Raw genomic sequence first — 26,363 nt, 5'->3', positions numbered from 1 at the left:
TCTAACTTCTGAGAGGGGGGAAAGAGAGTGGGATAGAAAGTGATGAGCAACAGAAAGGGGAATGAGAGGACACAAGAAAAGAGCTTGAGTGTAGTCAGTTTACAGAAAGCAAATGATATCCCCCTACTTAAGAGTCCACAATAAATCTCCAAACAATTATTTCCAATGGTGTCAGATGCACAGGGTGAAGCCGTTTTTCACCTACCTCTCTGTGGTGGAGCAGGTTCTCTCTCTTTATCATCAGAGTTCACAGCATCTTCCAAAGACCCCTTGTTAACAGCCACTATGTACATGATAGACATAGGTGAAGACACAAACTGTACATATCGCCCTGTCAAACACCCTGGGCCGAAACACAATCAAGACTTTCAGACTGCGAAGCACCATATTCAAACTACTTATCAATATTCATTGATCCATTCTAAAAATTACAAGTAATATTAAGGATCATAAAGAAAGCCCAACACATAAGACAGTCCTACCAGGTTCTGGTTTGCTGGTCTTAAGATCCAACTGGTTCTGACTCTTGCACAAACCCTCGGGGCCCGACATAGCTGAGGACAGAAATGATGAAATGAGTATGAAGCAAAAACGATCACAATATGATCAACACGCATTCCTTGTACCTTTTTGACAAAGTTCCATCCTTTCTCGAGTTGGGTTGATTTAAAAAAATCAGGGTCAACTATCATAACTGCCAACAGTACACTTCCAGAACGTGTTTGATTCTGGACTGGCCTGAAGTATGAGGGAAAAACCTCAATATTGTACACGAGACGCTGCATACCATTCAATCTGCTCTTGTCTGTTTCAGGTGCCCTGGCTGACTGTGTTTCAGGTGCCCTGGCTGACTGTGTTTCAGGTGCCCTGGCTGACTGTGGCTCCATTGGAAGAGGTTTCTCTGGACTCTGCTGGTCCTGAGGCTGCTGGCCTGTTCAACATGAGTCATCATTATCACATTCACAGCTCATGTCCATATGCTGTCTGCAGATTTCATTTGATTTTAGCCGTCTATGTGAGTGTGAGGAAAAAAGTGGAAGAGACAAACTTTTCTGACTGAGTGACAAGGCTAGTGGGACTCACCCATCTGTTGTGGAGCATTGTTGGGCAGGCAGAGGGGGGTCAGGTTCTCCCTTCGCCTGATGTCCTGCAGCATGTCCACAGCTGCAGAACACCATCAACTCACAATTAACACCAATCATCATAATCCATACATACACCATACAGTCTTTAAATAGATGCAACAAACCCTGATGATAACAAACAAAACAACAGCTACCTTCACAGTACGGAGCTGTCATCACACAGTCATACCAGGCCCGGTCCAGCCGTGTGACCTTGGTAAGAGAAGAGACAAACTGTTAAAGTTGATAACAAAAAGCTTAATGAATATATACTTCTACTCTGCATTTTGACTTGATTTTAAAACCAAATGTAGCACAATCCAAATGTAACACAATGGTGAATCCTTAAAGCAGGATCATAACTTGGCCAATAAGTATGTAAGATACAAAATAAAACAAATTGTAATGTCTTTATTTGTTGTAGAATGCAGAGGACATGTAACTGTTTAGTTAACTCGCATTCCAGGAATATTGTATTTACTGCGCTGCTCTAAAATAACGTAGTTGGCTCGAGACTGTTTCGTTCTGAAACCCACTCGCTTTGTGCCAGAACACAATCGATTTGGGGGTGGAACACGCCAGGATTGGCCAACGCCAATGCCAGTGCCCAGAACTGTCAAATAAAATCACCGCCTCCCAGTATTTTCATTTTATCAGAGATAGAGAACGATAACGATAAATGATCATATAGCCACGTTATAAACAACAAACTAACGCTGGTGATCCATATGGAAACAGTGTTACTCGAAATGGTTAAAAGTTATATCAATTTGGTCATTCAGTGGGGTTTTACTGCCATGTAACATAACTAACTAGCGGCTAATATTAGCCACAGTAGGCGATTACCCATGGATGCATTGCTCTTAAAGGGCTCGCGCTGCATGAACTACATAATAATCACATGGGGGGGGGTCAATTTTTCACATGAGTGGGGCACGCGCAAATACCACCGTGACGTCACGATGTACCAAATCTCCCATTCATTTGAGGGCACAAAAAAAAGCAGGTTTCAACCCATAGCGGTCACTATGTGGCTGAAAATGATATAAATGGTACAATGGTAACGGTTTGGTCTCAAATGTAGAAATTTTTACCAGAATTCTTCACACACCACCCCCAAGTACATATTGGTTAAAAGCTGAAAAAAAGTGTTTTGGGGTTTAGTCCTGCTTTAAGAAACAAGGCAAAAGTATGCCCCGAGTGTTTCAATAACAAATGTGGTCAGATGCATAATTTGTCAAATTTCATGCAAATTAGACCAGGTGTGCTTGAACATCACACATGACACCTGGACCTGATAGGTTACCTGAGCATGTGTCCTGTAATACTTCTCCCGTGCCGAGAGTTTCCAGGCAATTTCCTTTAAGAACGGCACCCTGTAGGAATCTTGATCCAGATCCGGCCGGGCATCCCACCACTTGAGGAATTTAGGGAATTGTTTCCGCTAAAAGACAAATATGACAAACAGGCAGACCAAAAACAGCTCAGTATTGATACAATGAAGAAAACAAATGTGTTCCACGCTGTGGAGGTTTATCTCTTCACATTCCCAGGTGCATACATACTGTATATACATCCTGCGCCAACTAAAATATTCATGATAGCATGCATTGTATTGCAATGGTCCACCCAGAAGAAGGTGAAGGGGTGACACAGAGGTTGTTGTCAGATCTGGTTCAAACCAAAATCTTCTCCCCAGAAATACGATTAGTTATTCCATTACTCAATCAACAGATGGCGAGACTAATCACCAAACAGCACGACAGGCCTCAACTGTTTGATAATATCATGGAAAATGTTCTTGATGGTCAAAACAGCAGAGTTGGGAGATGTGGGGACTGGGGACTGTTCCATGATTGTTTCAGTGCAATACCAGAAAAACCGTGAGGTTTTAGTAAAAAAAAAAAGGAGATCCATTTCTGACCAATGGGATGACAGATTTGTGTGATGAGCTTATAGTAATTAAAGTTGTAACTGTGCATGATTTCAGGCAGTTCAGTTTGTTTTGGAGATGATCATCTTTTTGGTTCCAACCCAAGAGCTTACTAGATGGAATTTTGTAAAACAATAAACTCATCACTGATGCAAGGTGGACCAGAAACCATGGCTGGATTCAGTTATTCAAGTGTTGATGCCCCCTCAAGTAGCAGGGAAATTCACTCAACATTTGGAGCAGGTTTTTGGGGTTTCCACAAATTCAATAAGCTTTGATGATTTCTTCATGAAGATTTCTATACTGCCTTATCCAGAAGTGATTCTACAACTACAAGAACGTCAGAATTGTACATGGCATGTTTTGCCCTGTACGTCCAATGGTATGGGGACAGAAAACTACTGTCACTAATTTGAGGGCCTGAAAGAACAATTTACCATGACACGCATACGGAAGATGCCACTCACCATATAGGAGAGCTGGTGCTCAGTACTGACTATGTGTTCAAACATGTGTAATCCATCTTTGAGCGTCTTGCTGCAGCTCCCACACAAGTAGAATGTAGTCGGAGCTATCCCTTGACACTCAAATACAAAGCCCAGACCTGGGGAGAACACACACACACACACACACACACACACACACACACACACACACACACACACACACACACACACACACACACACACACACACACACACACACACACACCCTGATGAAGGCAGCTTAGTTGCTGAAACATTGGTAACTTCTGTTAGTGTCTCAATAAACCTTTGCATTGGAGCTACGAGTGTGCGGCTACCTTTATTTTTAGCACACACACCACACACACACACACACACACACACACACACACACACACACATCATGTCAACATTAAATCATAAGAGTGAAAAGAGTTTACAGTGCAAGGATGCACAGACACACACCTATGATTGGTTTGTCCCGTCCTTTCACACTCAGGAATAGGGACAAATTGCTGCAGGCGACAGTTGTTTCCCCTGTGATTACCACACAAGATAACCAGTCAAAGATCCAGTATATTAAATGACAGACACAGAAAGCCACTGACTCATAAATGCTAAACACTTACCTGTTGAAATGGCTGGGAGCTCCTGGGATTCATTGTGCTGCCCGTAACCTACACTGTCCCCCGAGTGTTTCAATGCATCTTCTCCAGTCTGGCTGTCAGGACTGACCAGTTCAGTCTTGATTGCAGCAACTTGAGAGGGTGGGTTTTTGTCCAAGGATACTAAAGGTGACCGTCTCTCTGGACCCTCCAGTGTGTCGGTGGTTGGGGCCACAGCTTCTGAGTCAGAGACAAGAGGATCTGGGCTTGCGTGTGGTTCCTCCTCTATAGATGCAGGGAGGGAGGGATGGGAGAGTTAGTGGTTTCGTGTGAACGAGTGATGATGGGCAAGATAGATGGAGTCACAGAAGGGTGTGTAAAACAGAAAATGTCTGACAGGTAAGGTTGACTACTTTTTCCCCTTTTTTTTCTCCAGATTTTTCCCCATTTTCTCCCCAATGTCAGATGTCTCCTCAACATCATATACACAGATCATAGTAAGACCAATGGTGCAGCGATTCTATCACTCGACGCACAGAAAGCATTCGATCAGGTTGAGTGGCCTTATATGTTCGAGTCATTGCACAGATTTGGGTTTGGCGAGTCATTTGTATCCTGGGGGGAGCTCATATATGCTAGCCCAACATGTTCAGTTATAACCAATGGTGACAAATCTTTCTCACATCAGATTTTTTCAAAGAACTGGACTCCTAATTCTGTCCTACATTTGGAACTATAAGAACCATAGAATTTCGAAAATGCATTTGCAAAAGCCCAAGTCTGAGGGAGGACTGGCCTTACCAGTATTTTATTTATTTATTTTTCCCCCAGATTTTTTTATCCCATTTTTATCCCCCATTAGTGCTCATTTAAATTGATTTGGTTGCTGCTCGGCAGAGGGTGGCTCTGCCGATCTGGGAAGAGCCGAAACTGGCTCCATGGTTCCTCTGAGACATGGGCAGTAGCCAGCCGTTTCTTTTCACCTGACAGGGGAAGCTTCACCGGTAGGACATAGCACGTGGGAGGACCACGCTATTCCAACGAGTTCACCTCCTGTTTTTGGTGAGGGGTTCCTATAGGCCTTACCAGTATTTAGGCACTACTACTGGGCTGCCAATGTTAGGGCTCTGGGGCCGGTTGCACCAACTGGTCTTACACTGGTCTTAAGCTAAGTTGGTCGTAACTTTACGACCTAACAGCTACGCCGGTTGCACCAAGACGACTTAAGCCTCATTTTCACTAAGACCAGGCGTAACTCCTACGCCTCGTCAGGAGGAGGCGTAGAGCCTGCCTGTAACAGAGATCTCCGCGGAGACCTTTTTGACCGTCATCGTCGTAACACCGCCAGTTCGCCGTCTTTGAAAGCACGACGTTAGATTATAACTAACTAGTTAACCTAACCCGCCTTCCAAAATGTTGCCGTTAGTTTTTTAGAAGTTAATACATAGAATTGGGAACGTTACATTCAATTTCATTCAGACTGACTCTGTCTGCTCAATAGCCGCCATTTTTCCCCCGGAGCGAGGGAGGATGGGAGGAGGGAGGGTGTTTTACAGTAGTGGCTGAGAGAGCATAGTGGCACAGTGCTCCAAGCAGGTCGCGAGGCACATTTTTTGCAACATCATCCAATCAGGGTGCATTCCCTGGCAATTCACATGGACGCGCATTGCTACGACCAGCATAGTTAAGACCAGACATAAGCCGTGTTGGTGCAACAGGCGTAAGTCCATGGTCTTAACTAAGACCGACGTAGGAGTTACGACCAGGCATAGTTAAGACCAGTTGGTGCAACCGGCCCCTGATGTACTGGCAGGGTAACTTAGTTAAGTTACCCTGCCAGTACATCCGGGGGCCCCTGTGGCTGAAAATGGAGGCCAGCTCCATTGTCAACTCTTCCTTGCCAGCCATGCTATTTGCTAAATTAGAGAAACCTGGGACCCTAGGAACGTGATGTTACTGTGACGTGCCCTCTGGCTGATTTATGTAGGCTTGGCCATCCCACCTGGAGTGGTAGGATGACCATGCCCCCTGTTGGCTGGTAGTTTATGGAGGACTGCATCCCAGGTATGAAACAACATGCAGGCCCCCTCATCCCGGTTTACAGTCATGTGGGCACGTTTCCAGATCTCTTTAGATATCCAGAAACGTGCCGGAACCTACTAAATCTTATATGAATAATTAATAGTGTTAAGATCCATTCTAGGCTGCAGTCTGGTTTTCGACAGCATGCAGATTGAGTTGAATTGTTTTAAGCTGGCCTGCAGAGAGACCTATCATACTTGGTGGTCCAAACACAAGGATGATACAGTAGGTAAATTTACCATCATCCAGGGGTGAAGCTTCATGTGGACCGGTTGAGGGGACTTGCTGTCTCTGGTCACGTCTTGGCCTGGTTGTGGAAGATGAAGAGTCCCGTAATTCTTGCTGTTGTTCAATAATCTTCAGCCTACGTAGAGCTGAGGAGAAACACCAAAACAATAACCAAACTAAAATATCAAACCTAACACATCCTCATGGAAATTAAGGAAAATGGGCCAGAAGCTAATTCTCTTCTGCAGCCAATGTTGTAGTCTAGACCAGATACCATTTGATCAATTCGCAGTAGTTTCTTTCATCCCTTGGATCTGCTATCCCTTTGGTCATTAAACTGTCTAGATCAGAGGTTCTCAAATGTTTTTCAGCCAAGGACCCCTTACAAGATAGAAAATATACCGGGGACCCCCTCATTCTGATTGGTGATTTTGGGCTAAGCTTAATTGTTTCCACGGTAACGTGCTTGACTTTTAATTTGATAGGTTTGTTATTAGAATGTAATCCATGAACCATTTTAGATTTAAAGCATAAACTATTTTCGTTGAACTATGAAGATTTTGCAACAAAAAAAAAAGTATATATATTTTTGATTACATTACATTTACATTACGTCATTTAGCAGACACTTTTGTTTTGTCCAAAGCGACTTACCATATCACAATTTGTCAACAGTACAGAAAACCACTATGCAACACAATCAATGACAGCCAAGATATTTTGATAGACTAGCACCATGTAGGAAGTAGTTTGAGAAGGAATAAGTAACATTTAAGTAAAGCATTTTTTTTTAAATTATTATTATTTATTTATTTATTTATTTTTACCTGAAAACTTTTCGCGGACCCCCTGGCAAAGTGCCACGAACCCCTGGGGGTCCGCGGACCCCCATTTGAGAACCACTGGTCTAGATGACATAAATCATCACCTCTAAAGTTTGAGATGGAAGAGTTGGAGACCACCTTCTGTTTTCCTTACGTCACTGATGCAGAATGGAAATTAACAGCCAAACAGTGAAGAAAGAGCCACTGAGGTTAAAACAGGAGCAGAGGAGTCTGGAAGTTGTCTTGAGAACAAATGGTTTAATACCAAGGACGCATTGGGATGCATTGCAGAGATAAGGAAGACCATATAACATGGGGACATCTCTATATTTTGTGTGAGCATAAATTGTGCCCAGAGATGTTTAGCAGCACATTCCAAAGTTTTTTTTTTTGTGATCAAATATTTTTCTTTTATTCACTCTTGTCTTAGAACATGTAACAATATAATAAATAAAAAAACAGTATAGCACAATCCAAAGTTCTGACTCTTTCACTCCTCAGAACTAAGGATCTCTCATGGGACTGGGAGTGGACACACACACACACAATTCAATGCTGAAAATGCGACAAAAAATGCTGATGGAAGCAGAAAATAACAAAAACTTCTGGATGCACAAAAATAGCTATTCTTGCTCAGCTGTCCTCTCAGTAAAACTCAACGGTATAGAATTAAATCAGATATTTTTACCTGCTTCCGCCGGAAGAGAAGCCAGTTTTTCGTACTGATCCCGATTCACTTCTACTTTCTAGGAGGGAGGAAAAAAAGGGGGGAAAAACACAGAAGGCGAAGAAAAAGCATGACATGTTAAATCACTAAATACTGATGTTGCATACGGTAGATCTGTGCATGCATCCAAGTGGATGTTGTTGTCTTGCTACATTGGCGTATGCTCTCTTGTGCATGTGTGTTTCATCACTGAAAAGTGTGTGTGTGTGTGTGTGTGTGAGAGAGAAGCCGTTTTCACACATGCGCTTTATACCGGGAAATGACCAGAAAGCGGTGTAATGTCTTCATAGCTGTTTTCACACATGCGATTTATACCGGGAAATGACCAGAAACCGGTGTAATGCCTTCATGTGTGAAAGTTGTTTTCCGGTATAAGCGCGCCCCCGTCATCACGGACATTTGACCACTTCTAACCTTGTGATAAGAGCGGTATGTCCGCTTCATGTGTGGGCGTGCCGATTTCCCCCCCTCCCCTCTCTGCTCGCTCTCTGGCCAGTCCTTCAGTCCTCCGCAGCAGCCCGACACACAGGGACAGACACAGCGAAAATGGCAGCAGCTTGTTCTGAGAGTCTTGCAAGCCGCCCAATGCTTGTAGAGAAAGCAGATCCACGAAGCGAAATGTGGAAGTATTTTGCTTACGTTGCCGACAGCGAAGGCAAGCCCCTGGACACATCAAACTAAGCCAGTCTGTGAAAAGTGCTTCAACGCGACGCAGATGAACGGATAAACATCAAACCAGGCTATTTCTCTCCGACAGGGATCCCAACTTCTTCAAAGATTTCAGTTGAAAGACTGGTTATGTGAAGGATACAACATACATGCCCTCTTAAGTCAAACGAGTGTGATTTATTGTGTGACAAGCGAACTTATTTCACCATGAGTTTTGCCGCCCCCACCCCCCACCCCACCCCACCCCCCAAAATACAGCTTCTTTCACGGCTATTTTTACATATGTGATCCCTCAGGTGTGAAGGGAAATTCCGGGAAATAGCCGTTATTGATTTACAGGCAATGTTCCTGTAGGCATGTGTGAAAACGGCTAGAGAGAGAGAGAGAAAGAGGGGGAGGCAGAGCATGCCAGTGATCTGTCCCTGTACTGTTAACCATAGTGTAGATTGGGTACACTCAATCAGTGCAAATAAGATCCAAGTGAAAAGCAGTAAAGTCCAAGTAAAATTGGGCAAAACATCTAAAGTCCGACATGCAAAACGATACAAGACAGTTTGACAGCAAGTCAAACAAAGAAAAGCAGTGGTTGTGACTCCTGACTTGAGCTCACTGAATTGACCATTTGCAACATTTCTGTTAACTCCCGCAGTCCTGTCAGTTACGTCTGACAAACTTTGAAGATGGACGCTACCTTAAACACTACAGTCCCAGTCTGTGGTTCTACCATAAACACTACAGTACCAGTCTGTGGTTCTACCATAAACACTACAGTACCAGTCTGTGGTTCTACCATAAACACTACAGTCCCAGTCTGTGGTTCTACCATAAACACTACAGTCCCAGTCTGTGGTTCTACCATAAACACTACAGTACCAGTCTGTGGTTCCCCACAAACACATTTTTACTGTTATATGTCCTTGTCAGACAGGACGGTCAAGTAGACGATGCTAAGCACGGATGGACGGGTGGATCACTATGTCAATTATTATATGGCCAATTGAACAAAGTGTGAGTGAGTGAGTGAGTGACTTTGGTGGGTCACCTGGTGTGTAAGGCCTGCATCTCTATCAGCCTTGGCCAACTTTTCCACCACCTTCTGCAAATTCCTTTGTATCTCTGAGGGGGTAGCACTAGCAGTCCATTCACGCCGCTTCTCCTTCTATTTACAAAATTCAAAACATTCTGTTAACATGTATAATACCATCCTGCCATTCCCAAATTGTCCTGGACAAGACGTTTTTAATACACACCACGTAGTTATACTTGTGGTCGAAGGTGTCCATATGATCTATCTCGCGTTTCAGCCTGACAGAGCACAGTCGACAGTAGATTTGCCTGCTTTCTTCACACATGACCACAACCTTGTGGTTTATGCCTGGAAAAACAAAACAAAATCAAACAGTCATGATTAAACCAAAATGAGTGGAAGTAATGGAGGCTAATCAAATGATGTTTAATATAATAAAGGAATACTGACCAACTGTTATCTTACTCCTGGAGGAATCTGATGTTTCTGTGAGCGGTGACTTACAGACAGAACTACCAGGCGCGGGTGTGTCCAGGGAGGGAGAAACAGGTGTTGCACTGTTGTGAACACCATCAGCAGATGATCCACCATTATTCTTGATATGTAGAGTTTTGGAAGTACTTTCAGCGTTTCCACAGATGGTAGATGGTTTACCAGTTTCAGCAGTGGCCACAGTTGTCACCAGCGTTTTGGACGTGACAGTGACAGTTTTAGATGTAGTTTCTGAAGTTTTGGAGGTCATTTTACTTTTGGAGGCACCTGTGGTCTTACAGGTGGCTGCACATACCAGTGCAGCTCCTTTGCTAGAGGCAGCTGGGGTCGCAGCTGGGGTCGTTTTGGAGGTGCCATCTGTTTTGGAGGTGGTTGTAGCAACTACAGACATGACTGCAGTTGCTGCAGAGTGCGGTGCCTCAGAGTTTCTGGAATCACCAAGCTCCATCTCCACCATCTTTGAAATGAAACATAATAGTATACAACGGATTACTTATTTAACAGCTTTTTAAAGACCTGCACACCAAAACCGTTACCACCTTAACAGCTTTTCAAAGACCTGCACACCAAAACAGTTACCACCTGATATTATGATTTTCAATAATGACATGGGCTGTACCATGATATATGAGTTACCGCTATGCAATTATTTTTCTTCTGATATAATATTTTAAAATTATCTGTGTTATATCTTAGAATAGTGAACCCAGTGAACTTGAGGCCAGGAATGAACTCAATGACCTTGGAGATAATTAGTTTTCACATAGACATCATGGTCCGGGGGACAATGACTACACATTGGGGAGAGGTGCACATGGCATGCACGCGCGTAGGGATAGACAGCCTGGCGGCTGGATCAAACCATTCACATCACTGTTTGGGACAAAAATACACATTTATGGGTTAAATGTCAGTACACACTGCTGACAGGCAATCTATCATTTGATTTGTTTTGGCTCAGAAAGTGATGTCATTTTGCCTATATAATGCTCCGAAAGTTGGAGTCCTTTTCGTGCATTCCTTTATAACTGGGGACTGGTAATCTTATGACTTCAAAGGTCATGAGTTGGGCGGTGACATCATCAGAGCTGGTATTTCCCATTCCAAACTCGTAGGAGTCTCAGCAGCCCCAACCTCAAAAATCCAAGATGGCTGCGCCGCGCAACAACAGTAGTAGTAATCGTAGTAATGTTGTTTAGCACTTCTGTTTTGTTTGTGTCTCATTAAATCAGCTGTACACACAGCACTGCCTAACATCTATCTGTGTGGACATGAGGCTGCAGTGTTTGTATGCACGAAATGCCGCGAAATGCCATGTTGTCAATTGTTATTGCTAACAATGGCTAACAATGGCTAGCCTGGCTAGCGACTGGATCTGACCAATGAACAGTGAACTTCCCAGCTCAAGTTTTCTGCAAATGGAACGCTAACAAAACGGATGTGATGTCATTTAGCCTCCACATCCCAGTTATTTTGCGATAAAGGAACGCACCATTTGTCTGTATACAAAAAAACATACGATTTCAGACGGACAAGCCCGTCTTAATTGTCACACGATTACACATCAACACATGCACGGATGGCCACAAACACACACATGCTGACGGTGGCCGGTGAAATTTGTCCTCTGCATTTAACCCATCCTGGCTTGTCCTTTCCTCCGGGGGGCAGGCCAGGAGCAGTGGTCGCTTTTCTCGTACAGCGCCCGGGGACCAACTTCGGATGTTGTCGTCACTGGTCGGATGACGATGACGATCTGATCTTCTGCATGTTTTTAATGGGGGGGGGGGGTTATATACGGAGGAACCCCCCTGGGGGAGCACGGGGAGAACATGCAAACTCCACACAGACAGAAAGGCCCTTACGACGAGATACCCCACCTGGGCAGTGGGCACTGAAGATATGGGGGGTAACACAACCACAGCGCTCACAGTGTCCCAGGTGAGAATCGAACTCAGGACCTTCTGGCTGCGAGGCGACAGCTCTACCACTGAGCCACCGTGCCAGAACCGGCCATTTTGTTTGTTTCTTAATAAACTTCCAAATCGAGGATTTGTCGTTGCCTGTCATCTGTTCCCAATGTCTTATTGAAGAAACTTAATTTGAGAGCCACTCCACAGCGAACCAGATGGGATCCAGAAACACAGAATAACACCACCTTAACAGCTTTTCAAAGACCTGCACACCAAAACAGTTACCACCTAACACATTACCCCATGGCAACATAATTCTTTATGGTCATTTTGTGACGCACCAACTGATGATGTTGAGGCTACATCCTACGGTGGTAATTTTATTTTCTGCAGTTAGGGGAGGGCGATATGGCCAACATATGATATCAATATTTTCAGGCAGTATCATAATCCACGATATGAACCATGTTTTTCAGGTGTTGCACATCTACTGTAGAATTCCATCTGAGAAACTACATGCTTGACCAATGAAATACTTTGCTTTATATGATGTCACATTTTCAAACACCGTCCCGACCCCCGGGCTGAGACGATCAGATCAAATCAGACAAAGTTGAATCATTCTGGTGTCCCAGCGCCCTTTTACCTGAGGCTGGAGGTCAAAGGCAGATGAAATGCCTTGGCACTGGTGTTTGGAAGTGAGTGAAGTGGTTTGATGGACCAGAGGACGCACTTGGCTGACCTGGGTGTCCTGCATCACAGAGGTAACCTCATGTTGAGTGTTTAGAGAAATGCCCTGCTGAGCATGAAGCTCTTTCACTTTCTTTATGCCTGTGAACATAATCCAACATAGAAATATGGTAGAAGTTCAGACTTTTTAACTCACCACTTAACCAAATTGAAATAAAACAAAAGCCATGTGATAAAAATGTTCAGTCCATAATCTAGCTCCTTAAGAAAACCATATACAACCATAGATTAAACAACTTCACAGAAACAGTGATGAAAAATGAACACTGTGTTAAATAGATACCTCGATCCATTGCACTCTGATCACTTGATTTGCCACTAACTCCCATGTTTGTTGTCATCATTTTCTTTAAATTATAATTTTCTTCCATTTCAACCCGTCTCTCTTCTGGCATTTTTGGGGATATTGTAGAAGAGGATTTTTCTCCTTTAGAGCAGAGCTGCCGCCTATTGTTGCTGATTTCTCTCCATGCATTTTTACTGGGACGTCTTTTCTCTGGTGCTCTGTCAGACATGCTGCTTTGCTGCTTTCTTTCAATTTCTTTGGAGACACAATCGTTCATCAGTGCATCTTGGCTACTTTCTGTCGTTCCTATTCCAGTCCCAGTTCCATCATCTGTCTCTGTTTGTTGCGGTCCTTCTGGGGTCTCCAAACGTGGCTCTCGCTTTGTCAACTTCACAGCCACTTCTCTCCTCTCTCCCCCTATCCCTTGGTCTTTTTCACAACCTGGACTCTTCATCTGCTGACTTTGTGTCTCCTTATCAGCTCCCTTTCCTGCATCTGTTGTGGTTAATCAATGAAAATACAGTTAATCAATGAAAATACAGACACAAGGCTTTTGGTGAAAAGATATTTCTTTTAGTTAGAAGCTCTGTGCTTACAGTATATAGATATACTGTATACTGATACAGTATTGTCCCAGATACAGTCTGTATCTGGGACAAACGCACACACAGCACACACCCATCAAGACTCATTACAGCCCTGAACTGTTTATATATATTCACAGTGATTGATTGCAATTTCTCCCTTCCTCATGTCTCCTGTTCTAAAATTTTAGTATGCCCTCCCTCCCAACACTTAACACTAAATCTGGTGGATTTTAGCTTCACCAGAGGATACTGGGAGGCGATAGAGATGCGGTCTCCATATTTCTTTTAGTTCAGTGTGCCAGACACACCATTTCTGTGTGTGTGTTGCAGTCTTTTGCGACTTCCTTTGGGGAAATTAAGTTGCACCAGGTCAGTGTCTACGTGGTGACCTGTAATTGAAGGTTTATTTAGGCAGACATTTTCCGATAGCTGGACATGGTGGGAAATGAGACTTTTTCTACAGCTCCCCTGTTTGTGGAACCTAGCCTGCAGATATGTAGAAATATCATAATGCTATGAAACATTCTTTCTTCATAGCAGCAGGTCTTCAGATGTTGTCCCGATTCACGCTACATATACTGTAGGTTAAAATATCATCAAGTGTCATTTGAAGGTTCATCTACTGACCGAGAAGTGGGTGCTTCCTTTTGGGATCTCTCTGGTATGTTTGTATGATCTTCCTCTCTGGCTTGCCAGCTAGAACAGACAGCAGTGTAAGTGCATACGTCCTACCAACAAGTTCTCTCTGACTGCAGGTAATATGATGAGAAATGAGGCATACATTTTGGTAAACGGGTACATCAAACTCAACAATGATCAGTCCTGGCTAACTCTTTAGTAGAAACCAGATTTTAGTAGAAACCAGATTAGTGAGAAGGAGGAGGAAGAAAACATCAACTGACCTCTGAAAAGCTGGAAAAGTTTTTCATTATCATTGAATGTGCACATCACTAGGAGAAGAAACATCAGGACAGGTTATTTTCATTAGCATGAGTTTTATACAGAACAAATACTATACAAGAAAGATAAATCATGTGACCATGTATGATATACCTTCTGAGTAGCTGCTTGAGCCTTCAACCACTGCAAACAGTTTTTCAGGCAAGTCCAACATCTGCAAAAAGACAAAATGTGAGGAACACACATAACAGCCTGTACCTAACACATAAATGGGCAAACCTATGTACTGTATGTATCCACATGATTGTATGTCTCTCTGATCCATTCTCCTCTGTCACATACTGTATTTGCCATGGGTACAGACGGTGACAGGCCCGGATTTTTTAATTAGGTCATTATGGCCGATTAAATTGCCAGAAATGGCCAATTAGTCAAAGCACTGCCCACAGCAGCCAGCAGGTCACTCAGTCTCTCTCTCTCTCCCCCACACACACGCAGGACACCCACACACACCCCCCCCACCCCCACATGTTTTTCACATGCGCGAGATCATGGGATCAGATAACAAAACCATTTGGCAGTGTCAGGTTACTTCTTAACCTGTTGTGGTGAAATTGCCTTCCTGTTCTAGTGATCTGGTACCTGCAATTAATCATCGACTTCCCCAACATAGGTATGAATATATAAAATACATTTCTAAAGTTCTCAAAATACATTTGTTGCAAAGTCTACTCTGTAATTCCACACCTCCAGATACAAACGGGGGCGGCTGTAGCTCAGGAGGTAGAGCAGGTTGTCCACTAATCGCTTTGGATAAAAGAGGTCGGTGGTTCGATTCCCAGCTCCTCCAGTCTGCATGTCGAAGTGTCCTTGGGCAAGACACTGAACCCCAAATTGCTCCCATTGGTGTGCCAGCACCCTGCGTGGTAACCTGCCGCCATCGGTGTGTGAATGGGTGAATGTACCTACCGACTGTAAAGCGCTTTGGATAAAAGTGCTATATAAATGCAGGCCATTTACCATTTACCATTTACAAACCTGTATCTGTTCAGCTGTACCCGTGGCCAGAATTGGGTTCATATCCATGCGAAGCCAGGAGAAAGGCAACACATTGGGGTCTGTGTACTTCTAAAATCCAAGCACAAAAAACACAAACAAAATTATGCATTCCCAAACTCCACACAGAATATATATGTGAATGATGTCCAACACTTACTGTACTGCACATTATAGATTAACCATACTATTATACTATTCTATGTCTTTAATATCTGTAACGTATTCTGATGTCTGTGTGGAAATTTGCAACTGCTGATCAGCACTTCTCTTTTTTTTGCCCAGAAAAACTCCTATCACCAAAAGCATTTATTCATTCTCAAACATAATGTACCGTAAATTCCGGACTATAAGCCGCACCGGTGTATAAGCCGCACCTGCAAAGTTGACTATTTTTTTCTTATATAAGCCGCACCGGACTATAAGCCGCGGGTGTTTTAATGGTATTTTTTTTTTTTTTTTTTTTTGTGTTTTAATGTTTAATTACCATATGTATACCAAATGTATTAACATTTCAACAAAACAACATAACACAACACCACCTGTGTTGTTTTTTACAGTGCACACAGTGTCATACAGTGTCATACAGTGTGGTGAAAAGAGGGCAAGAGAGGAAATTAAAACTTATTATAGTTATATAGGATTTATAGTTAGAAAGAGTGCTAAAAAAGAGAGATTTTTTTTTTTTTTTTTAATCCAAAGATAAGCCGCACCGTTATATAAGCCGCAGGGGCCAAAAAAGCCCAAAAAACGGGAAAAAAGGTGCGGCTTATAGTCCGGAATTTACGGTAAACATAATATAATTTCTGAGTTGAATGGAGTCTCTGTCTTCTGTAATTTTTCATCTCTACATCAGTTTGTGAAAAACAGAATTATGTGCTGGACTCATGATGCAGATGTTTTCCACTATAAGAAAAGACAAATAGATTTTCCTGACAACACTCGTGAGCAATGCTGAGCATTGTCCTGCTCACAATCTCCAAGTCTCTTTTTATTATTATTACAGAAATGTCCACCACACTTACATAGTAGTTGTTGTAATGGTCATGAGAGTGGAAGTGGGTGAGTATATGTTCCTGTGAACACTTCTCCTCACACACGTGGCACAGGTAGAACATGCCCCACACATCTTGACTAAAACACACAGTCAGCAGAGACAGGCCTAGGAGGAAGCAAAATACAAAACTTCTTTTAAAAATAAAGGAAAAAATATGTGCACACTTTTGATTGGTAGTGAGCAAAGCTCTAAACCTTAATCCAAAAAGATTAAGTTCATGATTATTTTTTGGGGTCATTTTGCCTTTCCCTTTTTTTTCCGATAAGACAATAGGCAGACAGGAAAAGTGGGGAGAGAGGGGATGACGTGGCAAAGGACCATGTGTCGAAGGTTTTCTCATGGAGTGGAGAATTGCTTTCTGAAACTATCTGATGTAGTCTACAATGAAATTATTAAAAGTCTGTCTCGCAAACAGGTGTCAGGGGTTAGAGGGCACACTATCTCATGCCTTCTGGTTCTGCCCTTCATTCTGCCTGGGATTCTGGGCCAAAATATTTGACTGGTACTCTAAGGCCTACAAAATAACCCTACAGCCGGAGGCAGAACTTGCCATCTTCGGCTGCTCTGAGTCCTCTCTGAACTTCCCTACAGCTGTGCAACAATCTCTGACACTGGGGACAACTGTCACCAAAAGACTCATTCTGAAGGAATGGAAGTCCTCCTCTTCACCTTCTTTTCTTTTTCACCTTCATGGACATGATCTCTGTTATACAGATGGAGAGACTCAGGTCCCTGGCCTACTTCGACGAGGTTAAGAATGACTAGAGACTGAGGTTAGGGGTGATGGACGGCTCGTCCGGCGGGTATCTAATGGACCCCTTGCATGGGATCCCATGCATACTATCTCTTACAAACACATAAGCACCTTACGCGGCTGGTAGCAACATGTTGTAATGTTGAACGTTGATGAAGTATGTATTTTTTTCTTTTCTTTCCTGTGTCTGAGCCTGTCTTGTTCGTGTATTATTATTGTTCCATAAAAATTGAAAATAAAATATTGGAACAAAAAAAAGTCTGTCTCGCATAAACACTGTGATTTCCTACTGACGTTACGTCATGACCTGCACCCTGCACTCTCTACTCAGGCATCACCCCTCGGCCAAACGTGGTGTGTGTGTGTGTGTGTGTGTGTGTGTGTGTGTGTCTGTGTGTCTGGCCAACTGCAGTTCCATGCATGCGCCAAGTTGCCAACTTTGCCACAGACCTGTCTTCCTCCCTTCCTTTCCTGACACTGCAGATTCAATTAGGTTGTACTCCGATGAGGCCAACTGGACTTTTCTCCGTCGTTAGGCAGCCTACATACACACATAGCATTGTAGCCTAGTTTAGGCTACAATGCTATGTGAGGACTGAGGGGCACAACTCCTCTCAGCCCTGACCAACTCCAGTTTGACTGCCTGTGCCTTGGTCAGATGTGCACCACACACACACACACACACACACACACACACACACTTTACTGACCTATGATGGGGTAACGGTGTTTGAATTCTTTGGAAAACCAAGCCCAAAGAGCAATGTGGGGCAAGTGGCCTGTAGAGCAAACAAGTCAGACAGACATATAAAATATTATGAATGAGCTTTGACTTAAACAGCTCACTTTGTCAGGTGAATCAGCTCAGTCCAAACCAACACTGACAGAAGAAGTCCAGAGGGAACAGGGAAGAAGTGAGCTTACCTGGAATTTGGAACACATCTAAAAGCGGGGAACAGAGAAATGATGTTTCAAGTTAAGATGGAAAACAGAAGAGATCACAAGTGAACACAACATCAGGTCTGACTAGGAGACACATCCTCAAACACAGAGATGAACATTGTGCACAAATGGAAAGGGAAAAGCACTACCTTTCTGGAAGACTTCTTTCATTTGCTGTGGGTAAAGAACAGAGATGGATAGATGATGGACACGTGGTTTATCTATGTCACTGCAAACATCATAACCAGAGTTGATTGGTGATTGCAAATAATAATTATTTGTTTTGATCTTCTGGGGTGACTTATCACAGCTGGACAATTCAGAAAGTACCTATTCAATAAAGGGCCCCACAGTACAACACACCAAGGGTCCAACCAGGGTTATTCCCATGTCCATTTTGGATGTGAAAGGGTTAAACCAGGCTGCCTGACCCTGCTTGGCGACGACCAGGATTGTGACCCAGGTCTTATCTGAATTGTCATGACCAGAGATTAACCCGTGTTGAGTGATGCTCAATCCAAATGTCCACCCTCCGGATTTGTGGACTGAGCCCTCGTCACTTCAGTTGTAAACTAAATGCAAGACAGTCAATAATAACAACTACTATCAAAGTTTGCATAGATAAATATAATTTTGCCAGGATCAGGCGAGATACGTATGCAAATAGGAGCCAAGACACCCAAGTGAAATAATAGCTTCTCTCTTTAATTAGAACAAAACAGAGTACCGTAACTATTCTACGAAGATCAAGTTAATAATTACAATCTCTCAGGATCATTGTGGTGTATTTTACAAATGCTGATCAATAATCAATAGTCTAGCATTCATAATTATATGAGTTATATTGTTTTATGAAACTTTGCTTGTGAAAACTATGGCTCCATGGACAGAGTCTTCAGCTGACCTATGTATGTCTATTTTAATACAGGTTGGGTAGCTGTAAACGATGTTGTTGCCACTAGTGTTTACATGTTGCTTAGAGATTAGCTTAGAATAAGCTTGTGACTTGTTTAATGGCTAGAAACTGCTTGAACATGGAATATAATGTCATCCTATTATACGGTTAATTAATAAGGCTATGAGTCTATTCTAGGTGCCAGCCAATCAGATGTCTGGATCCTAAAAATGTGTCCAATGAATTTGGCTGGGAGGAGTTTTTAAAATGGTATTTAAGTGTAATATTGTCACTTGGAGGTTTTAGCGTTCAGCATGGCAGGCTCTCACTGAGCATCAATACAAATAAAAATGGATCATGGTTTGCTTAACACCTGTTGCGTTCTTAATGGCTCTCGGGTTTTTAATTTGCGGGACGACATCGTCAATCTTAGTCTTGTCTGGAGTAGTGACAAATGCATACTAAATAGACATTGGACTATACAGATCACCAGTTCTAAGAAACATTAACCCTTACAAATTTTGACAGGTGCAAGATAATGTCGGGAGGACACAACACATCTCTTTTTGTCATTTTTGTCTTCAGATACTGTCGACAGACACTTGTCTCGTAGTCTGACTGGGTTGAAGCAGCATGGTGGACTTAGTTCGCTCATTGGTGCTGACCATTTTGGTGCCGGAAATCCCATAAACTAGAGGTCCATACAGCTGTACAGTGAAGAAACTACAGGTCCATACAGCTCTAAATGATATGATGGTAAAAACTAGGCAAACAAGAGTTTAATGCCCACCTGCTGATGCTCCTTTGTGTGCATGTGTTGCCTGAACAAAGCCATATTGGGAAATGTGACATGGCAGACCTACAACAGAAAAAAAACTATATTACATCAACTACACAGACATTGAATAAAACACAGCACATTCTGTGGCCAAGATTCAAGGGGTGATAGCTGGATGTGACCCAGACCCACATCCATCTGGTTCAGGGACGGATCCCAAATAGAAGATAACAAGCACACATTTGCAATAGCTATGGAACGTGTCGTTCGGGCCTCAAGAAGAGATGTTTGAAAGCAGGCAAGCCCTGCTTGAGCCTTCTGCAATTTCCCTTCTAAATATGGCAAATGGCATAGCCTATAGACGGTTTTAACTTGACAACAAAAACATTCTAAATTGAACCCCCGCTCACTTCCTGTTGCAGTGTTTGCTATGGACATAAAAGCAAAAAAAAACATTCAAGTGCAGGACTGACCATTCCGTGAAAACCGTCTATACATCTGAGCAGCGAAAACAAAAGTAACGGTGTCGAGTGAATATTTCTGCAGTTTGCCGAATGCTGAGAAAAAGGAAGTGCTGTGGGGTTGCGCTCTGGTGAAAACCATCTACCGTATATGAAGCGAGTTGAGATGAGAAGCTGGTTTATTTCGAGTTGCAGAGTTACAGAGTGTCATGACAGAATTCAGAGACAGTAAGATGAAGAATGTGGCAGCCTCCCCCATCTGGGATGTGTGTTTATTTTATTTTTTTATATATTTTATTTTCAATATTTTATAGAATGATAAACATACAAGCGAAGCAGGCCAGACACAGGAAAATAAGTAATAACAAAAAGTAAAAATAAAATAAAAATAAATAAATAATAACAAAAAAAAGCAATAATATAAAAAAGAAATACATACATCTTTGACATTTAACATTGTAACGTGGAGCTACCAGCCCCATAAGGTGCTTATGTGCTTGTAAGAGATATTGCGTATGGGATCTTACACAAGGGGCCTGTGGGAAATCAGCTGGGCAAGCCTTCCATCACCCCTAACCTCAGTCACTAGTCATTTCTTAACCTCGTCAAAGTAGGTTAAAAATGGGTCCCAGATAGTTTGCAAATGAGTTGGTTCTCAGGAACCGGAGTCTTTCGACCTGCATAACAGAGACCATGTCCATCAGCCACACCTGGAAAGAAGGTGAAGAGGAGGACTTGAACTTCCATTCCTTCAAAATAAGTATTTCGGCGACAGTTGTCCCCATTGTCAGAGATTGCTGCACAGCTGTAGGGAAGTTCAGAGAGGACTCCGAGCAGCCGAAGATGGCGAGCAATACATTGAAAAAAGCATGCTCATTTGGGAGCGCTTCAAAGGAATGAATCTTAGATCTAACATAATTTCTGGTTTGCAGGTATCTGAGCCAGTTCGTGGTTGGGCAACTCAAACGACAACGTCCTCTTCAGTTGATCAAAAGATGTAAAATGACCGTCTATGTATACTGTAGGTCTCTGATGGAAACCAGCCCCTTCTCACTCCATGCATGGTCATTTTTGTCTGCCGTGCCATCTGGGATGTTTGTTATATAGGTTTTTTCAGAGCGTCATAACATCTCCCCACTATCCTGTTATTCTCCTTCTCCGCTCAAGGTCACCTTAATATTTAGTAAGAAGAACATTTTCTCATGGGGTCACCTAGCCCCACAGCCGGGGATGGCCTATTCCTCCAGCTCTATTCTTCAACCAGTATCTGAGAAAGTCATAGTTCACAATCTTCCACAGTATGAACACACACACACACACACAACCTTCATGCTGAAGCGAGGCAAACTTTTTGTGGACTGACCGGCCAAACCAACAGACTGACTTATAGAGGTGCTGGTCGCAGTGTGGAGGGAGAGGAGGCCACAGGATGTCGTTTCATAACTTTCTGGTAGTGACCAGTGTTCGTGAGTGAGTGGAGTTTGGGATCAACAAGGCCTCAGGTGATTGATATCTTTTAGGAATATGTCAAATGGAAAATATTCACCCCAAAATGAGAGTACTTGGGCCAAAATTGTGCTTTAAAGAAAAAATCATCTCAGGAGAAACAATTTGTCTCCATTTTATACTATTGCAAAAATAATAAGAGATGAATCACCTACGAGGCACACAGAAAGCAGTCTTGCTTTACAGCCGGAGGAAGTGAGGGGGATCACAGCCCAAGTCATTGTGACCTTGGTTGGAAAGAGCGAGGTTCCTGCCAAACTTGTGTTGTGACTTCTGACTGATAAATAAAGTATAAATAATCCCAGCAAGGAGGTAACCAATAGCTTTTTCTCACATTCGCCTGTCTGTTTCCTGAAACTCATGCCATCACCTTAGCCGTTTTCCCACATGCGTACCTGAAAATTACCTGTAAGTCAATATCGGACATTTCCCGGAATTTCCCTTCACACCTCAGCGCGGGCATGTGGGAATCTAGGAGCTAAATTGCCTGTATGTTGGGGGGCGGGGGGAGGGGGGAGCTTATTTGGGGGGTCGGGTTTAGATCAATAAGGTGTTTTCGGGTTGTCCTTGGGCTGCAAACTCATTTAAAGTATGCAAATCGAAGTTGTTTCTGACAAGAATAATGTCACGTTACTCCGGGACTGCTCAACCCATGACAGAGCCACTCTCCCCGGCTTGGCAGAGTGAAGAGCAACGCCCGTGCGTCCCCGCTGCCTGGAGCACAGCGGCTCATACTCGCGCTCTAAAAGGCAGGCTCCCACACGCTGCTGTCTGGCCAGCAGAAAGTGCCCCAGACTCGGTGTGATAATCCTGTAACAGCATTTGAGCTTATTCAGGTAAGATATTAATAATGTAATGGCATGACACATTCAGCGATAAACTGTCTACAATGAAGACATGTGTCAAATATGACAACGTGGTGTTCAGTATTTTAAGAGCACGGGTTTTTTTTAATTTCCTGAAAAGTTGGCGATTTGGAGATAAGTGGCTTTCATTGCACAGCGACGAAATGCACGAAGCGAAATGTGGAAGTAGTTTGCTTTGATGTGCGCGAATGACTAGATGATGCAAGCTGGAAGTGAACGTTAAGCAACGTGTGTACACCTCGCCCATGATGAGAGAAGGACCGGTGTCGCGGAAAATGACTGGACCCCTTTCTCACTTCTGTGCCTATCGCGGCATACCGCTCTTCTGACTGGCTCGAAACTGGTGAAATCACCGCGACGACGGGGTCGCGCTTATACCGGCACGACGACTTTCTCACATGCATGCATTAGACCACGTTCCAGTCATTTAGCGGTACAAAGGGGGTCATCCCTATGTTCCCCGGGTCCTATGTTCCCCGTTTTTAACACTCTCCGTAACATTTGGGGTGTCTATCCGCTATGCCGACCACCCGCAATGCCGACCTTAGGTTTAGGCGTGAGGGGTGGGAGAGGTTAGGTTTTGGGTTAGGGTCTGGGGGAGGTTAGGAAGGGTTCTATGTTCCCCGGTCCCACAAAAATGGGGAACATAGGACCCGGGGAATATAGGACCCGGGGGACATAGGTACGCTCCCGTACAAAGCGCATGTGGGAAAACGGCTCTTCTGTAATTCTTTCTTGCTATTTTGAGAATAAACCATCAGAGAAACTTTGAACCTGACTGATTGACTTTATTATGGACTGATGCATTCTTCATGGAGAAACGTATGAGTCGTATGCTTATTTAGAAATAGCCTTCCAACTGATAGAGACTAGGCTGGGGTGCCAAGTGGCAGCACTGCTGCCCAGAGTCGAGGCCTTTCCATTTTATTCAACAGCAGCTAAAAAAGACTAGTTTGCACAGTCAGGGTATATGCAGCAATCCTGAGGTTAAATTCAAGACTTTTTCAAGGCTTTTTCAAGACCCTTCCAATAAATTTCAAGACCCCATCGCCATGTTATGATTATACACACAGATACAGCAACCATAATGTCCTTAAATGTATACCAGAGTCGTGTATATAGAAGAGTCGCGACATCTCCATTCACTCCAATGGACCAGTTTTTTTACTCTCAAGAGTTCCAGGAAGTAAGGTCCTGGATTAAGCAGCTCTGTCAAGTTGCAGCAAAATGGACAGTTTGTGTTGTACTTTAAAAGTTTTTTTTTAATCAAATTGTACATTATCAGCTTTATTTTAGCATTCAAAAGTAGCGCTTGAGACCCCTTCCTGGCTGTTCATTGGCTAATGAGTCATGCATTTTGGTCCTATCTATCCATTCAGTAAAGTTAGAATTTAGCTGATAGCCCAGCCCAGGCAGACACGATCGATGATTTAACCACCGCAGTAAACGCACATTTGAGCAGACATCTTGTGTTCTGCTCTAGAACCCCCAAACCTGTAGTTTAAAGCTGCAGCACCGTCCTTTGGTGAGTCAGCCCATTGAGATATGTCGGCGGTTTTACCCCACTCGCGCGCCAGCCGTATAACATTTTGTGGGCGTTCCCACACATGCCGACTGTCTCTAATGAACAATCGAACATGTACTACAACAGTGGAAGTAGACTCATATTTTCACAAAAGAGGCTATGTTCCTGATGTAGTTAACCGAATGAATGTGAGTCCTCGAGAGTCCCGACAACTCGACGAGTGGTAGCGATTAAGTTGGTTAAACTCACTCCCCAGTTTAAAGGCACATTAATGATTAATGATTAATCAGCTGCTCTCTTGGTGCAAGTCGGAAGGGGCTACAAGTCAGAGTCAGTCACTAGTTGAGAACTTTGAACTGAGATATGTGCATAGCGGTGCATGGAGTGTGGTCCTCCACTGCCCCAGTCTCTCTCCTGCGAGCCGAATAGATGTCGGAATATTTCTGCACTGTATTTTGCGGTGTGGTTAACGGAACAAAGGGAGACGCGCGCGCTCTTTCAAGCGCCAAAAACAATTCGAAGAGCACTATTACCACAATAAAACAAACAACCCACCTGGCAGGCAATGCGGGGGTAGTCCATGATGGCAGTCACCGCTTTGCAGTGTGCAGCACGGAAAGACATATCCTACTCTTCTCCACTCCACCTCTCTTGCAGCTGTTGAGTGTTGACATCGTCAGTCACTACGCAGCCGTAAAGGAAGCAAGCTTGCTGACGCCGACGGTGGGTCTGACCACGTGACGTGAGACTACTGCTACAAAAGACGATGTGATGTCAATGGAAGATCTATGCTACTACTACAAAACTACTACAAGCCCCACAGGCACAAGCACAGTAGCAGGGATAGCAGTAGCGACTGCGAGATCATCATCCTCCAGAGCCACAAACAGAAGACTCGTATGTGCGGATGATATTATCACGAATATATGAAGTGGAACCGGGGCTCCGTTGATCAGAGGAAGAAGAATGGTTTAGCTGTGAAGCTAACGTTAGCTGTGAAGCTATTGGAGCTTTGAAGGAAGTTTGTCAGTAAAGTTCAGGAGGAAAAGTTCCTGTCACTGTGTGAAAATTAAAATGTCTAAAGTCCAGAAGCTGAGAGCTGTGGTGAAGCAGCGCCTAACTGCGGCTGATGAAGATAAACTGCTGGACGCTGTGCGGTTACACAGAGAAGCTTTGCCTCCAGACCTCCAGCAGCTGTTAGTTCCCGCTGAGCAGCAGGAGTGGAGCCCCAGTTTCGACCAGGAGGACCCAGAGCCCCCACACATTAAAGAGGAACCCCGGATCAGTCAGGAGGGAGAGCAGCGTCAGGAGGGACCAGAGCCCCCAGACATTAAAGAGGAACTCTGGATCAGGAGGGAGGGAGAGCAGCTTCAGGAGGACCCAGAGCCGCCAGACATTAAAGAGGAACAGGAGGAACTCTGGATCAGGAGGGAGGGAGACCAGCTTCAGGAGGACCCAGAGCCCCCAGACATTAAAGAGGAACAGGAGGAACTCTGGATCAGGAGGGAGGGAGAGCAGCTTCAGGAGGACCCAGGGCCCCCAGACATTAAAGAGGAACAGGAGGAACTCTGGATCAGTCAGGAGGGAGATCAGCTTCAAGGGCTGGAGGAGGCTGATATCAAGTTCCCATTCTCTGTTGTCCCTGTGAAGAGTGAAGAGGAGGAAGAGAAACCCCAGTCCTCACAGCTTCATCAAAGCCAAACTGAAGAGAACAGAGAGGCAGAGCCTGTAGCCAGCGGCTCAACTGAACAGATGAAAACAGAAGCTGATGGTGAGGACTGTGGAGTATCAGAACCAGCAAAGAACTTGATATACTTATATCAAGCTAGTAATTCACAACCAACTAGTGATGACAAGACTTCAGACTCTTCTGAGACTGAAGACAATGATGGCGAATGGGTGGAAACTAGTG

The 26,363-nt window shown here is 43.7% G+C and overlaps 1 protein-coding gene across 1 annotated transcript; it reads right to left on the bottom strand.

Moving 5' to 3' along the window:
- Positions 1-15,659: 15,659 nt before the first annotated feature.
- On the bottom strand, positions 15,660-25,075 carry LOC310784996 (uncharacterized protein; the record flags this gene model as incomplete). Its single annotated transcript, XM_083646002.1, has 6 exons — positions 15,660-15,739; positions 18,189-18,257; positions 18,403-18,420; positions 18,570-18,594; positions 20,106-20,174; positions 25,007-25,075. The coding sequence occupies 6 exons, from the start codon at positions 25,073-25,075 to the stop codon at positions 15,660-15,662; spliced, it is 330 nt and encodes a 109-aa protein (XP_083502128.1).
- Positions 25,076-26,363: the final 1,288 nt, after the last annotated feature.

Source organism: Poromitra crassiceps (assembly GCF_964638095.1).
Source record: "Poromitra crassiceps genome assembly, chromosome: 11".
Classification (NCBI taxonomy): domain Eukaryota; kingdom Metazoa; phylum Chordata; class Actinopteri; order Beryciformes; family Melamphaidae; genus Poromitra; species Poromitra crassiceps.
Note: the sequence above shows the minus strand (reverse complement) of the source record. Positions and strands in the feature narration are given on the sequence as shown.